The 15,929-nt window shown below is 48.9% G+C and overlaps 1 protein-coding gene across 4 annotated transcripts in view; it reads left to right on the forward strand.

Annotated features, from left to right (window-relative positions):
* Positions 1-15,929, forward strand: part of Rab11fip3 (RAB11 family interacting protein 3) — an 84,516-nt gene that overhangs the window by 39,225 nt on the left and 29,362 nt on the right. For all 4 annotated transcript variants that reach the window (XM_028854680.2, XM_028854678.2, XM_028854681.2 and 1 more), the window contains 2 exons: positions 701-794; positions 10,891-10,982. In XM_028854680.2, the coding sequence (XP_028710513.1) occupies positions 701-794; positions 10,891-10,982 (186 nt within the window). The remainder of the gene's footprint in view (positions 1-700; positions 795-10,890; positions 10,983-15,929) is intronic.

A 15,929-nucleotide genomic window follows, 5' to 3' on the forward strand; every position in this document is an offset into this window, starting at 1 on the left:
GGTCTTTATACATGTTTGCAAATACTTTCACCTAGTCTTTGCCGTGTCTTTTGGTTTTATTAATGTTGTATTTGAAGCAGTTTCCCCCCTTCTTTGAGTTGGGTCTTCTCTGTAGCCCAATTCATTGTGTATCCCAGGCCGGCATTGATTTTCCATAGTCCTCTGCTACTGCCTCTACCCATCCTACTTGCCCGAAGTTTTACATTTTGATGAGATTCAGCTTATCCTTGACAATATAATTATGGCTTCTTTGGGAAAAGCTGCGTCCACTGTAGCACGCACGTGTGGGTTATCTTTCTGCCTTTGCGAGAGTGATGATGTCAGGGGTCTGTCTGCCTCGGTTATTTTCCACTGCTGAGGAGTCCATCTCACTAAGAACATGCTAGAACAGTCCCTAAAACCTCAAACTCCTGATTTGCCCACCAGGGGAGCTCGGTTGTCGACTCGGAGAACCAGGATGTTATTCCCAGGGTTAAGAACGGTCAGGGCTGCTGGCAGATCCCTCCAGGATGGCTCTCCCCTGTGGCTGGAGCACTCGCAGTGGCTGCCTCTGCTTCCTTGCTCGGAAGAATCAGGGGCTCTTGAGCTCTGAATGGTGGGAACATGTTGCTGCTTTGTAGATGGTAAAAGGGGTCAGTGCCCGCTGCCCCCTGCCGACTGTGGAGCCTGTGGGTAACACATTCTCATTTGCCCATTGCAGGTGAAGGACTTAACTCAGTACCTGGACCCGAGTGGGCTTGGTGTGATCAGTTTTGAAGACTTTCACCAAGGGATTGTGGCCATCAGAAATGGAGGTAGGTCAGTTAGCCCCTGGCTGTGCCCCCACCTTTCTCCTCAGGGTTCTGTAACTGTCCATTCCTCCCCAGCCACTGTGTAGCTCTGTGTGGGCTGGTCTGAACCCACAGAGATCCACCTGCCTCTGCTTCCCAAGTGCCGGGATTAAAGGTGTGTGCCATAGCACCTATCTTAGGCCATCACTTTCGTGGACTCCCAAGACATTTGGTGTTGAAGATATTCTCCTCTTCCGTGTTTGTTCTTGAAACCCTGCCCTCCATGGCTGAGAGGCTCTCAGCTGCTTACTTAACAGTGTGGAGAGCTACTTTCCTCCCCCAACGTTTTATGAGGAAAAACTAAAAACCAAAGCTGAAAAAAGTCTAGTTATTATGTATTCCCCCCCTATTATGTATTCTCCACCTGTGCCATCCTGAGAAGAGCCCCATTCACCCCTCCGTCCATTGTCCTCCGTCCGTCCATTGTCCTCCGTCCGTCTTTTCAGTGGGATGGACGCGTTCAACTCACGGTGCTGTGCACTTCCCGCTACTTCCCGCTGTGCTCTGGTCTGCATCCTGGTCATCATCCAGAGCTCAGCAAAAATGCACCTACTGTGAAATGTGCAAATCTTCAGTGCTGCAGCGAGTTGTCACAGATTCCTGAGCTTGATTCTCAAATCTCTGATAAGTCCCTCCCCTTTTTTTTTTTAGATTTATTTTATTTCTCTGTGCATTGGTGTTTTGCCTGCATGTATGTATGTATGAGGGTGCCAGTCCCCTTGAACTGGAGTTATAGACAGTTGTGAGCTGCCATGTGGGTGCTGGGATTTGAACCCAGGTCCCCTGGAAGAGCAGCCAGTGCTCTTAACCACTGAGCCATCTCTCTATCCCTCCTACCTTTTTATCACCCCTATGCTCTTTTCTGTTCCTGTACATGAATTCTTCAGTTTTCCTGTAAATGTGTCCTGCATGTATCTGACTTCTTCCCCTCAGTGTGTCTCTTGGATCCACCTATGGTTTGCATGTGGCCATGGCTGTTTTCTGATGTGGAATGGTGGCCTACTGTGATGGAGCAATTGCTTATCTGAGTAGTTTTGAAGAATGTCTGTGTATGAGCTTTTGTGTAGGTACGTGTTTTCCTAGCTTTGTGTCCTGTGCCTAGGCTCTGGGTGTGTGCTGGGAATATATATAGTGTCTTCACAGTGGACGTGCCATTTACACCCACCAATTAGCCCATCTATTGTCCTTTTGACTCAAATTCTGCAACTATGAAAGGAGTTTTTAAACAAGTGGTAGTAGCTCACACCTTTAATCCCAGCACTTGGATGGCAGAGGCAGGCAGATCTCTGTGAGTTTGAGGCCAGCCTGGTCTATAGAGAGAGTCCAGGATAGCCAAGGCTACACAGAAAAACCCTGTCGGGGGGTGTGGGGAGAGTTTTTCATTTCTCTATCACTTGCCAGAAGGTATGGGGTTGATGGTGCTGGGGTATGTCAGCTGCAGGCTTTTTGCCTTCTTGAACATCAAGGGTCCATAGTCACCAGGTGAGATCAGGTCTCAGGATACCCTTGGACCTCAGGTCTCAGCAGCTGTCTTGTCTGTTACCACTCCAAATTATTACTGACAGTATCACTTAGGACTGAGTCCTCAAATGGGTCGAGAGAAGTTGCTGTGTTTTATCTGTTATGGAGCCAGCCCCTAGGGATAATATTGTGAGTCAGCCTCCAAGTGAGACCAATGGATGTTCCCACTGTTGTCTAGGCAGTAGGCCGGAGCTGAGGCTACCATGCAGGCTGGCCCTCTCCAGGGAGGAGCAGGAGAGAGAAAGGAAAGCATGATTACCAGGGAAGGGATGCCTGATCCAGGTCAGCAGCGAGCCAGCCTGTGTGATGGGGGCTAGACAGGAAGGAGGGTCGTAGTGACAGTCCAGTGATTTTCCCAGGGGATAGGACTTGGGGAGAGGTACGCAAGTGAGTGAGCAGAGCTGATTACAGTGGCCTTGGGAAGGAGTGAGGTAAATTCACTGAAGGATGAGATAACAAACAGCCAGGATACTGCGGGAGTCCCCAAGACTGAGCATCGGCAGACTGAGCCCTTTGTGTTAACCTGACCTATAAGTAAGCGACTGCAAGTAATTAGATTTTCTTTCTTTCTTTCTTTCTCTCTCTCTTTCTTTCTCTCTCTCTTTCTTTCTCTCTCTCTCTCTCTCTCTCTCTCTCTCTCTCTCTCTCTCCCTCCTCCCTCCCTCCCTCCCTCTCTCTTTCTTTCTTTCTTTCTTTCTTTTTTTTCTGGAGACAAGGTTTCTCTGTGTAGCTTTAGAGCCTGTCCTGGAACTCACTCTGTAGACCAGGCTGGTTTTGAACTCACAGAGATCCACCTGCCTCTGCCTCCCAAGTGCTGGGGTTAAAGGCGTGAACCACCACCGTGCAGCTACTTCTTCTTCTTTCTTTTTTTTTAAGATTTATTTATTTATTTTAGTTATGTATTTATGTGTATATGAATGTAGGTATGTGCCTGTGAGTTCAGGTACCATGGTAGCCAGAAGAGGGCGTCAGAACCCCTGGATCCCTTTCATGATTTCTTTACCCATCAGGGGTTTTTTGTTTTGTTTTTTTAAGATTTATTTATTTATTATGTATACAGTGTTCTGTCTGCATGTATCCCTGCACACCAGAAGAGGGCACCAGATCTCATTAGGGATGGTTGTGAGCCACTGCGTGGTTTCTGAGAATTGACTCAGGACCTCTGGAAGAGCAGTCAGTGTTCTTAACCTCTGAGCCATCTCTCCAGCCCCATCAGTCATTTTTTTTTTTTTTAAATGTTGATTTTTAAATGTTTGTTAAAAATCTTGACATTAAACTAGGACTGGTGGCAGCTGCCTGTAATCTGAGCATTTGGGAGGCTGAGGCAGGAGGATTGCCAAGAGCAATCTATGGCTAGCTCCATAGTGATCTGTGTACTCAGTTCTTCATAATGGGTTGCAGTGTGTGACGCCTCGAAGATCCCCGCCCCCCAACACCCTGAAACTCACGGAAAGTGTCTGGGAATGTGGTGGGAAGCGAGACAGCAGCCGTAGCAGCAAGCATGGTGGGCTGCTTGTCACCACCAGCCTTTCACGTGGATCATCTAGCCATGGGCACGTGTGACAAGTTCACACGAAACACGTAACAGCTGTCATGCTGAGTGTCTTGTGGGAAATGGGCAATTCTTTGTCATGACTGCCCATTTCATGATAGACATAGAGTAGAACCACAGAGGCGCAGAGCACTTAGCTGATAGTGTTCCCTGTCTCTGCTTGTCAGGCCGAGAAGTTTCCTTTGTACCATCTAACCAGTATTCCTAGACCTGTCTCCATAGGTGGGAGGGAGCTGTGCCTTTTGCACCCTCAGTACCTGGCAGGGTGAATCAGGGAGAGGTCATTGGTTTGCTCAGATTTGAGTAGGTGACCGCACGAACCTCTTCCGGCTGGAGGAAGAGCAGCTGGGGCTGTGGGTAGGTGGGAAGAATCTGTATAGCAAGAGTTGTCTGTATAAGATGATCCCTCCATGGCTGCTAGTTAGTATGTTCTGCTGGACCTCAGGTAATGTGCAGTGGTGAGCTCTCTGTTGTGGGGTGTCCTTTTATCTTGACTTGGAAGATCTCGCCCCTCTTCTCTGGCCTTCTATGCTCTTCAGAGTCAGCTTCTTCCTGTAGGAGGGCTTGCTGACTGGTGACCATGGCTCTCTTCTGAGTGCCTGGGTCTTGGTTTAGTGACTGAAGGAACATGTAGATGTTTTTAAATCTCTGGTGACAGCAAACAGTTGTCTGAGAAGGCCATCGCCTGGCCTGTCTTTGCTAGATCCCAGCTGTTAACCCCAAGCCCTGTCCACCCTGGTGCCACTCCTGTCATTTGCCTGGGGTTCTGTGTTTTTTTTTTAACTTTTATCTGCATTAGTGTTTTGCCCGCAGGTCAGATCTTTGAGTTACAGACAGTTGTTAGCTGCCATGTGGGTGCTGGGATTTGAATCTGGGTCCTTTGAGAGAGCAACCAGTGCCCTTAACCACTGAGCCATCTTTCCAGCCCCAAAAAGTGTCTTAAGAAGAATTTCTTTTTTTTCAGAGCTGAGGACCGAACCCAGGGCCTTGCGCTTGCTAGGCAAGTGCTCTACCACTGAGCTAAATCCCCAAGCGGGTTCTGCTTTCTTGTTGGGTTGGTTTCCCTTTCGTTGTTGGTGTTTTGAGACATGTCGGGTCTCACTTTGTATCCCTGGCTGGCCTGAAACTTGCTATGTGGAGCAGTCTGGCCTTGAATTCACAGAGATTCACCTCCTCTGCTTGCCGAGTGCTAGAATTAAATGTGTGCACACCATTCCCGGCCCTAGGTTGGTGGGTTTTGACAATTCACGTAGCCCAGATTGGCCTCAGACCTGCTATGTAGCCAAGGATGCACTTTTGATCCGTCTGTCTCTATCTGCCAAGTGCTAGAACTACAGGTGAGCTTCCCCCTCCCGCCGAGGCCGTTTGTCTGTGACAGGGTCTTACTCTGCAGCCTTGGCTAGCTTGGTTATTCACCGTGTAGCCCACGGTGGCCGTGAGGTCACAGCGATTCTACGTTAGCCTTCAAGAGGTGGAATGACAGACAGGTGTGGCACACCCACCTCTGAAAACACTGCTTTGCAGAGCTGGAGCAGATAGATACAGTACTATTGTAGGTAAGTAATACCGTCTCTGAAGCAGGGGATGAGTTTGTGTAATCCCAGCATCAGGACTGGGCTGTTTGTGTTTGTTTTTGAGACAGGATTTCTCTGTTTAGCCTTGGCTGTCTTAGAACTTGGACTCTGTAGACCAGGCTGGCCTAGAGTTCAGAGATCTGCCTGCCTCTGTGAGCTCCTCTCCCCTTGCTGAGATTAAAGGCATATGCCACCACCACCACCCAGTTTTGGGGTTCATTTTTAATTTCATCATTTTTGCATTCTTTTTCATTAATATTTTGACTTTGATTTAATTAGGACTATAAATCTCCCAGCTAGTTGTTAGAAATAGTTTAATGCTCCCGAGCCTCAGCCTGATACCGTACTGGGTTGAGCCTGTGCAGAGTGGACCCTGGACCTGGAGGGTGGTCTGGCCCTTCCTGGTGGGGTCCTCACGGAGATGAGCTGGGGAAGCTGCAGAGATGAAGAAGATAAGTGAGGCAGGCCTGTGCTAACTGCTCTGGAGACAGAGAGTCCTTTGCCTCTGGTGCTGCCTTTTTAGTAGGAGACAGACAGATGATAAGGTGGGAGACTAAGGGGTATGGGAGGGAATCAGGGGTGACACCAGACTGGGGGGGTTGGTTGTAGGGGGTGTGTGCCTGAGGTGTTTGGGGCTGTAGGGGAGGGAACTGGGGTCAGAAGGTAGAGGAATGAGCAGTGGAGATATCAGCTGTCCAGTGGTGTAGTGGAAGGACTTGTCCTTTTCTGTGACAGCAAACTTTATGATTCTACCCCAGCCTAGGCCATGGAGAGTGCTCAGTGGACAATCCCCTGCCTCAGCCACCATGCCAGGACATTGGGGAAACTACCCAGTGCACCTGCTGATTAGAGCAGAGGCTTTACTTTTCTGCCTTGGTAATTTTGGGGCTTCATTTACATCTGGTTAGGAAGACACAGTGAGAATAGAATAAACGATGAAGCCAGAGGTGATTTTGAATTATTTCATAGCATTTGGAAGACAGGAAGTTATGCTTCTCGAACTGCATCTCCAGTGAAGCTCACTTCAGGTCTTACTGTAACGGACCGGTGTAGCTATGGCCAGCCTGATTGCCTGTCAGCCTCATTCTGTCCACATCGGGGAGCAGCATAGTAAACCACACAATATATTGACCCAGTTTGCAGGGAAGCGCAAGACGCCTGCTGTCACAGCCACAAGCACTGTTCCAGGAATAGAATGAGACAGGGAACTGTCACAAATAGGCCATGGCTCTGCCTCATACATTCCTAGCTCTGGAAGGATAAGATAAATGCACATTAAAATTTTCCACTTAACTGCTAGCTGTAGTGGTACACGCCTTTAATACCAGCACTTAGGAGGCACAGACAGGTGGATCTCTGTGAGTTCAAGGCCAGCCTGGTCTTTATAACAAGTTCTAGGACAGCCAGAGCTACATAGGGACACCCTGTCTCAAAACAAAAAATTTCAACATAAGGAGACTAAGGCAGAAGGATCTCAAGTTAAAGCCTGCCTGAACAACTTAGTGACACCCTGTCTTAAAGTAAAAATGAGGGGCTGGACTGGACAGTGGTGGTTCGCACCTTTAATCCCAGGTGGTGCCCATAATCCCAGGAGTCGGGAGTCAGAGGCAAGTGGATCTCTGAGTTCAAGGCCAGGGTGGTCTACAGAGCTAATTTCAGGACAGCCAGGGCTGCACAAAGAAACTCAAACTTGAAAAACCAAAAAAAAAAAAAAAGGTGGGTGGGAAGGTGGGCTGGAAAGTTGGCTTAGTGGTTAAGAGCATTGCCCTTGGACATTCACTGTGGCTCCTCCCATGGGTCCCGTCCACAGTTACCCAGGTCTGTTAGTGTCCAAGTCTCAGAACCTGTTGAGGTTTTATGGTTGTGTTTTTCTTCCTTCGTCTAGATCAAAGTATGAGCCTTTTCTGGTCTTTCATGACCCATTTAGAGGAAGCCAGTGCTGACCATTCCAAAGCATTTCTTCTAGGATCGTCCGAGGAAGGTTGCTGTTCCACTTGGAATCACATTGAGTGAGATATGACTATGTAATCTGGTTGTGGTTCATACTTGTGATCCAGTACTTGAGTATGGACACAGGAGGCTACATGGCTGACTTAAAACCAGCATGGGTTTCTGAGACCTTGCCTCACAAACAGAAATGGGAGACTGAGCTTTTCCTCTCTATTTTTTATGTATTTTTTTGTTTGTTTGTGTTTTGTTTTTTTCGAGATGTGGTTCCTCTGTGTGTAGTTCTGGCTGTCTTGGAACCCACTCTGTAGACCAGGCTGGCCTTGAAATCAGAGATACACCTGCCTCTGCCTTCCAAGTGCTGGGATTAAAGGCATGCACCACCTCACCTTTAATTTATTTTAAAAAATTTTTTGTGTGAGTGTTTACGTATGTGTGGGTGGGTGTGTAGAAGCCAGAGGACAACCTTAGCAGTCTGTCCTCACTTTCTACCTTGTTTGAGACAGGGTCCTTGCTGTTCTGCTGCTGTGTACACTCATAAGCTTTGTAGGTGTCTCCTCTCTCCATCCCCCCTCCTACCATTGGAGAACTGGGGTTGCAGGTGTGTGATACCATACCCAGTTTTCTGTTTTGTTTTGTTTTTGATTTTTCAAGATAGGGTTTCTCTGTGTAGCTTTGCGCCTTTCCTGGATCTCACTCTGTAGACCAGGCTGGCCTCGAACTCACAGAGATCCACCTGCCTCTGCCTCCCGAGTGCTGGGATTAAAGGTGCGCACCACTGCTGCCCGGCCCATGTCCAGTTTTGTGTGGATTCTGGAAATTTAAACTCAGGTCCCCATGCTGCACAGCCAGCGCCTGGACCACTTTGCTGTCTCCCAGCCTGATTGAACCTTTTAAACAAGTGCTGATGTAAGCTGCACTTTGTTAAAGGTGGGTGCGTGCGTGCGTGCGTGCGTGCGTGCGTGCGTGCGTGCGTGTAGTTTTTGTTTTGTTTTGTTTTTGTTTTTGTTTTTCAAGACAGTTTCTCTGTGTAGCCCTGGCTGTCCTGGATCTCACTCTTTAGACCAGGCTGGCCTCAAACTCAGAGAGCTACCTGACTCTGCCCTCTGCCTCCCGAGTGCTGGGATTAATGTACCTGTAAGTCAGTGCACTCCATGTAAGAAATTATATAGTGATGGGACATTGGTACAGGTGTCCTTCTGTGTCCCTTGTCATGCACGGTGCCCCTGAACATCTTGGGGACCATGGATGTTGGCACCTTGTTCCACAGAGGGAGACACAGGTGTTTTGGAATTGAAGTGTTTAGAAAATGTCTCTGACGTTGAGTTAGGAAGTTGGTGCTCTGTTAATATTTACTTTCTAAGGTGCTGGAGAGATGACTTAACAACTAAGAGACTAGCTGCTCTTGCACAGGACCTGGGTTCGATTCTCAGCACCTACATGGAAGCTTATAGCCACCTAAAATGCCAGTTCTAGAGGATCTGATGCCCTCCTCTGGCCTCTACCAGGGATGCATATGGTGTTCACATACATATATGCAGGCAAACATCCATACATTTAAAATCATAAAAAAAGAAATCTTTAAAAAATGTACCTTATTAAAAAATAAAAATAAAAACAACTTTCTGGGGGACACACCTTCTATCAAAGTTCTCTGGAGATGGAGGCAAGCAGATCTCTGAGTTCAAAGCCAGCCTGGTCTATATAGCAAATTCTAGGCCAGCCAGGGCTATATAGCAAGACTGTGCCTTGGAAAGAAACCGCAACAGCAACAGCTCATGGGTGCTGGAGAGGTGGCTGAGCAGTTAAGAGCACTTGCTGTTCCTCTAGAGGGACCAAGCTCAGTTCCAGCACCCATTGCAGGTGATTCCCAACTGCCTGGAACTCTATCTTTAGGGAAATCTAATCCCCACTTCTGGCCTCTGTGGGTACTCACACACACATGATATACACATAAATAATAAAAATACGTCTGGGCACGGTGTTAATTCCAGCACTCAGGAGGCAGAAGTAGGCAGATGAATCTCTGTGAGTTCGAGGCCAACCTGCCTGGTCTACAGAGTGAGTTCCAAGGCATCCAGGGATATACACAGAAATTCTGTTTCAAAAATAAAGAAAAATTTAAACCCAACCTCATATTTTGAAATATCTTCACTATATATTTTTTTACTGGGTATGAGCACGCATGCATGTGTGGGCACATACATATCATGGCGTGCGTCTGGAAGTCAGAGAACATTTGGGTCTTGGTTTTGTATTTTGACGATGTGGCTTCCAGGGATCAAACTCAGCTTGTCAGGCTTGGTGGCAAGTACCTTTGTCCACTGAACTTTCTTGCCAGTCCAAACCCACTTTTATATACATATACATATTTATGTATATATATGCACACACACAAACACAAGATATAACAGAGGAAAACGAAACTGTTGAGTGTAACACACCTTGACACTACATTGCTCAATGTTTCACCAGACAAGATCCTGGTAACGATGAGGGGTTTGTATGTAGCCCCTTCTCAAGGCTGTATGTGTTTGCAGAACTTGATATCCTGCACTTTTCCTTTCAATGTTGTTTGGTTCTTTGCAGGGGGTATTATTAAGAAATTTTCTATTTTCTTTACATACCAAGCACAGATTTCCCCCCCTTCCCTCTCCCCATCCTTTCCCCCAATCCACCCCCCATCCCATATTTTCCAAGTCAAGGTCTCCCATGGGGAGTCAGCAGAGCCTGGCACACTCAGCTGAGGCAGGTCCAAGCCTTCTCCCCGCTGCAACAGCTGTGCAAGGTGTCCTACCATAGGTAGTGGGCTCCAAAAGCCCACCCATGCACCAGGGACAGGTCCCGATCCCCCTGCCTGGGGGCCCCCCAAACAGTTCAAGCTAAACAGCTGTCTCCTGTATCCAGAGGGCCTAGTCCAGTCCTGTGGGGGCTCCATAGCTATTAGTCCACAGTTCATGGGTTTCCACTAGTGTGGCTGGTCATCTCTGCATGTTTGTTTGGTTCTTAAAAAAAAAAAAAAATTAACACCGGGCGGTGGTGGCACACGCCTTTAATCCCAGCACTCGGGAGGCAGAGCCAGGCGGATCTCTGTGAGTTCGAGGCCAGCCTGGGCTACCAAGTGAGTCCCAGGAAAGGCTCAAAGCTACACAGAGAAACCCTGTCTCGAAAAACCAAAAAAAAAAAAAAATAATAATTATGTACACACCAACTTCCCAGCACCCTAGCAATCACTGTTGTCTCCCCAGGGATGTGGTCTCGTGCTCCCCCCTGCTTCCTCCCCTGGAGTCCTCAACTTGAGGTACACTCACTCCGGTAGTCACAGTGTCTCCCCTCCCCCCTCGTCATGGCAGCTCAGCCTTAGAAGTGTTCTTCCTCAGGAGTCCTAGTCACACACTGTGCCTCCACTGTGGACCCTTCTGGACAGCACTGGATGGCCTGCTGAGGCCGGCTCTTCTCTCCACAGATCCTGATGGCCAGCTGTACAGTGTGGAGCCTGTCCAAGATGAAGAGCCCCCTGCCTGTGCCGATGAGTTTGACGATTTTGTCACCTACGAGGCAAGTGCTTTCCTGACCGTGGGTTCTCCCTTTCCCCTTCCTCTGCACTGCAGCTTCCGCTCAGGGAGCATCCTCAGCTGCTTTCACGAGCGCTGTGCCCTGTGCACGTGGGGGGGTGGGGGGGTGGGGGGCGGGGCTGTGGCAGAAACCACAGACTTTTCCCACTGGCCTAGTTGGGCCCGGTATCTGCATGGTCAAGAGTCATCTCTTGGGCCTGTTGTGGAGTAGAGGTTTGTGGGTAGTTAGGCTCTGTGGTGTCCCCTTCTACCAGGCAGAGGCAGAGCACAAGACGTTGAAGGTTTCCCCCTGTGAACTTAAAAATAATTGTCGGTGTTTGGGAACATTGACTAAGCTGCCTCCTGCCCTGTATCCCTTGCTGTCCACTCCTGGGGAAACTAGGATTGTGCGGTGTGGTGTCTCTTAAAACTTGGGGCTCCTTGTCACCTAGCTGGGGACAAAGTGACAGCCAAGGAAGGCAGACCACTGTAACTGCCCAGCAGACTGGCGAGAGCTGAGTCTCGGGTCATCTGGCCGGTCTACAGGGTTTTCTTTACAAAACACACATGGTGCTGTTGTCCTGTGTTCAGGGTGGCTGAGAGACAAGGTCCTTGGGCTCAGGGGTTCCGAGCTGGCTGGGCAATGCGGGGAGACCCCTCTTGGAAATGTGGAGCCCCACCCGAGCCTGAGGTGTGTTGACAGAAGGGGTGGCTGCAACATTTCGACCTTCTAAGTTCTGTCGGCTGGCGAGATGCAAGGTGCTTTATCACAGAAGGTCCTTGGTCACAGGAGGGGCTGGACCCTGAAATGTTAAATGGATTCCTTCTGAGGACTACTGGAGGGTTTTTTTTTTTTTTTTTTTTTTTTTTTTGGTTTGGTTTTGATTTTTGGTTTTTCGAGACAGGCTTTCTCTGTGTAGTTTTGGTGCCTGTCCTGAATCTCAATCTTTAGACCAGGCTGCCCTGGAATTCACTCTGTAGACCAGGCTAGTCTTGAACTCACAGAGATCCACCTGCCTCTGCCTCCCGAGTGCTGGGATTAAAGGCGTGCACCACCACCGCCCGGCCCGGCCTGAGTTTTTTAATCCTAATTTCTCTTTTAAAGACTTATTTTTAATTGTGTGTGTGTGTGTGTGTGTGTGTGTGTGTGTGTGTGTGTGTGTGTGTGTGTGTAAGTGCACCTGAGTGCAGGCGCCTTTGGAGGCCAGAGGCATTGAGTCACCTGGAACTGGAGTTAAAGGCATTTGTCAGCCACGCAGTATGGGTGCTGAAAATCAGACTTGGCCTGTGTGGAAGAAAGAGCAGTCAGCACCCTTAACCACTGAGCCTTCTTTCCCTCTTAGCACTCTAATTCTGTTTTTGATGGAAGAAGCATTTCTACGTTTCTGCTTGCTTTTTAAAAACTGCCGAGGGTTTCCGCACGACGCCTGCCACAGTTCCCGTGACAAGCACAGCTGGTGCTTCCTTGTTGACCAACACTCGCAGTGTGCACGTGAAGACGTGTCTCTGTGACAGCCTCACAGAGCATCGTTTCCCGCTCAGCCAGTCCCCTGCACTCTGGCTGCCCCATGTGCCCCTGGCTGGTTTTGCCGAGTTGTGTCTCTGCCTTTCCTGGGTGTCTCTGCCTTTCCTGGGTGTCTCTGCCTTTCCTGGGTGTCTCTGCCTTTCCTGGGTGCCTCTGCCTTTCCTGGGTGTCTTTGCCTTTCCTGGGTATCTCTGCCTTTCCTGGGTGCCTCTGCCTTTCCTGGGTGTCTCTGCCTTTCCTGGGTGTCTCTGCCTTTCCTGGGTGTCTCTGCCTTTCCTGGGTGTCTCTGAGCTCCCTCTCAGACCTGCTCCTCTCAGTTGTGCCCATGTTTCTTCCGTGTCTTGCTTTTTCAGGTTTGCGGGTGCAGTTTTCAGAACTAGATATTGTAAGTTCATAAACTTACAGAGAGTTCACGTTCTTTAAAACCAAATAGCTAGGCGTAATAGTGCAGGCTGCAATCCTCACACTTGGGAGGGGGAAACAGAAGGATCAGAAATTCAGGTCATCTTTGGTGACATCGTGAGTTCAAGGCCAGCCTGGACTATAAAAAAAATGTTGTCAGATGTGGTGGCTCACTCCTTTAATTCCAGCACTCAGGAGGCAGAGACAGACAGATCTCTGAGCCAGCCTGGTCTACCGTAAGTTCCAGGATAGCCAGAACTACATAGTGAGACCCTGTTTCAAAAAACAAACATACAAACAAACAAACAAACAACTAAAAGAAATGTCAAACGTCTTATTGTTGGTTTGTTAGTTTTCTGAGACAGAGTTTCTCTGCATAGCCCTGGCTGTCCTAGAACTTGCTATGTAGACCAAACTGGCCTTGAACTCACAGAGATCCACCTGCCTCTGCCTCCTAAGCACTGAGATCCTGGCTTCTTTTTAAAGTGGAGAATCTATGTGTCAAATCCAGATGCCCTATTTGGTACTTAGAGACAATTAGCCTTTTACTGAATTGCTGAAGATAGTTCTTGGTAGCCCTGTGGATTCTGGTGGAACTTGGTGAGTATAGGCACATGCTGGTAGGATCATGGGGCAGGTACTCGCTCAGGAGCAATCCCTGTTAGGGGTTCCTACTAGCTGTCCTGGCTCCCACTACCACTTTCCTGGGGACCCCTTGGGCGTTAGCTTGTAACAGGAGAATATTAAGTGAGGCTGGGGAGAGTTAGGGGGCTGAGTTAAGTTGCTGGTGCTGTTTACAGGAATAATCATGAAAAGAAAGCTCATTGTCCAAGAATCTGAATAGGCCAAGGGAGGACAGACCACGCCACAGTGGGTAGAGACCACTTATCGGGGTTTCTGGAGGAGCGGTGAGGAAGTCACCAGGAGAACAAGCAGGACCAGGTGATAAGGGTGTCCCAGAATTGTCCTGGCTGTGCTTTCTGTGTGCCTCCCTCCTCTCCCACTGCTGGGAGCTAGGGAGACCACTTTTCTGATGAGAATGTGTCTTTTGTACAAGCCGTTATCAGGAAGGTTAAAGTGTCCACCCAGACTGCTGCGCTTTGTTCCCTGCCTGTTTGTTAAGGCCAGTGAGGACCTTCCCGGACTTTGCTCCTCCCCACCTGGCCGGCAGCAGCTTAACAGAGCGTGTCTGGGAGCCGGTTAAACTTTCTCCGAGGTGGGGATGTGCCTCCAGGTGGGCCCATGGATTTTGCATGGCTAGCAAACAGGAGGTGACAGCCAGTGAAGAGAAGTCAGTGACTTGGTGAGCGGGGACACGCGATCAGGAGGTCATCTCCAGCAACACACCCTTCCCGGAGCCTGGGCCCAGAGACAGGCCTGTGAAGGTACTTGGCCATCACCTGAGGGTAAGAAGAGACCCGAGAGTGTGCTGTGCCTGGATTGTGCCTGAATTCTGTTTCTGTGGAGGGAGGAACCATAGCCCGGACCGTGGGAGCTGCCAGGCAGTGTTAGTCATTACTGATAGCCTGGATTAAGGGTCTCATCCGTCTCTCAGTGCCTTAGATGATCGATTACCTAGTGAATGTAACGACACATTGGGAAGTTTTTTAAGGCACTTTGATTTTAAAGTGAGTTCGTCTTTACTTTGGTAGTAGGTAAAAATTTAGAAGTTGGTGCTATAGAGTGTTGTCTTCTCGGCAAAGCTGTTCTAACTGGCTGATGGATGGAGTCCAGTGGGTGAGGCTGTGTGCTGTGTTTGTGTTGTGTCATGAACTGTGCGGTAGAACTCTGCTCCAAGGTCGGGGTTATGGTGCCTGGTTTTTTGGTTTTTCAAGACAGGGTTTCTCTGTGTAGTTTTGGTGCCTGTCCTGGAGCTCGCTCTGTAGACCAGACTGGCCTCGAACTCACAGAGATCTGCCTGGCTCTGCCTCCCGAGTGCTGGGATTAAAGGCGTGCACCACCACTACCCAGCTTGATCACTTTCTATTATAAGCAACAACCTACTCTGAGGTCTTAGAAGGTCCTGCCAGGTTAGTGTTGGGGCCTAGATGTCCTCCCAGCACCTCAGAGTCCGGTCTCCTTTCTTTGTGGCTAACTTGCATCTGGTAGACTATTAGCAATCTGGGGGCTTCATGTTTGTGTCCCACATCCCACAGAGGACCCTGAGTACTTTCTGCAGTGCTTGGGGATGGGACCCCTTGACCTCATTTGTTTCCTTTGAAGTTTACACATGTCACCGTGGCCCTCTCTGTGACTGGAGCTCTGCAGTTACTCCACGGTCCTGCAGAAATGAGCTGAGATTGTGTCCCACAGCCTCCCTCCAGGATCTGTGGAACAGATGGAGATGTAGACATTGGTAGAGTTGATTCTGTCCTAACACTCTGCCTAAACTCCAAGGAAGGTGCCATCCTTGGCCTGTGCTCCCAGAGACGCCACCCTCAGCGTCGTGAGAACTCCATGTAATGAGTGGGCTCCAGCCTTCAGACTCTTCCATCCCAGGAAGGAATGTGCTAACTGCACTGAGACCTTGTTACACTTATTCCCAGTGTCCAAGCTATGCTGGAAAATCTGGGTGCACGTGGCCAGGGCAGAGCAGTGAGCGCAGTGAGTGTATGTGGGTTGGCTTCAAGAAACAAATTACTACATTAATAGGGGGTCACACATTCTACGGTGCAGGTGTGGAGGTCACCATTCGGGTCCTGGGGATCCAACTGCAGTCATCAGGCCTGATGGCAAGTGCCTTTCCTGGATGAGTCATCGTTTCTTGTTTTGTTTTGAGACAAGGTCGCACTCTACAGACCAAGCAGGCTGGTTTCAGACTCAGCTTCTGCCTCCCAAGTGCTGGGATTAAAGGTGCGTGCCACACCGCCTGGGGATATTTTTATTTTTATTTATTTTATTTTATTTTTGGTTTTTTGAGACAGGGTTTCTCTGTGTAGCTTTTTGATATTTTTATTTTTTTAATTGAAAATTCATACAAAAATTCTGATCATGGTTTCCCCTCCCCCATTTTCTCCTCGCTCC

Source organism: Peromyscus leucopus, chromosome 8b, assembly GCF_004664715.2.
Source record: "Peromyscus leucopus breed LL Stock chromosome 8b, UCI_PerLeu_2.1, whole genome shotgun sequence".
Taxonomy (NCBI): domain Eukaryota; kingdom Metazoa; phylum Chordata; class Mammalia; order Rodentia; family Cricetidae; genus Peromyscus; species Peromyscus leucopus.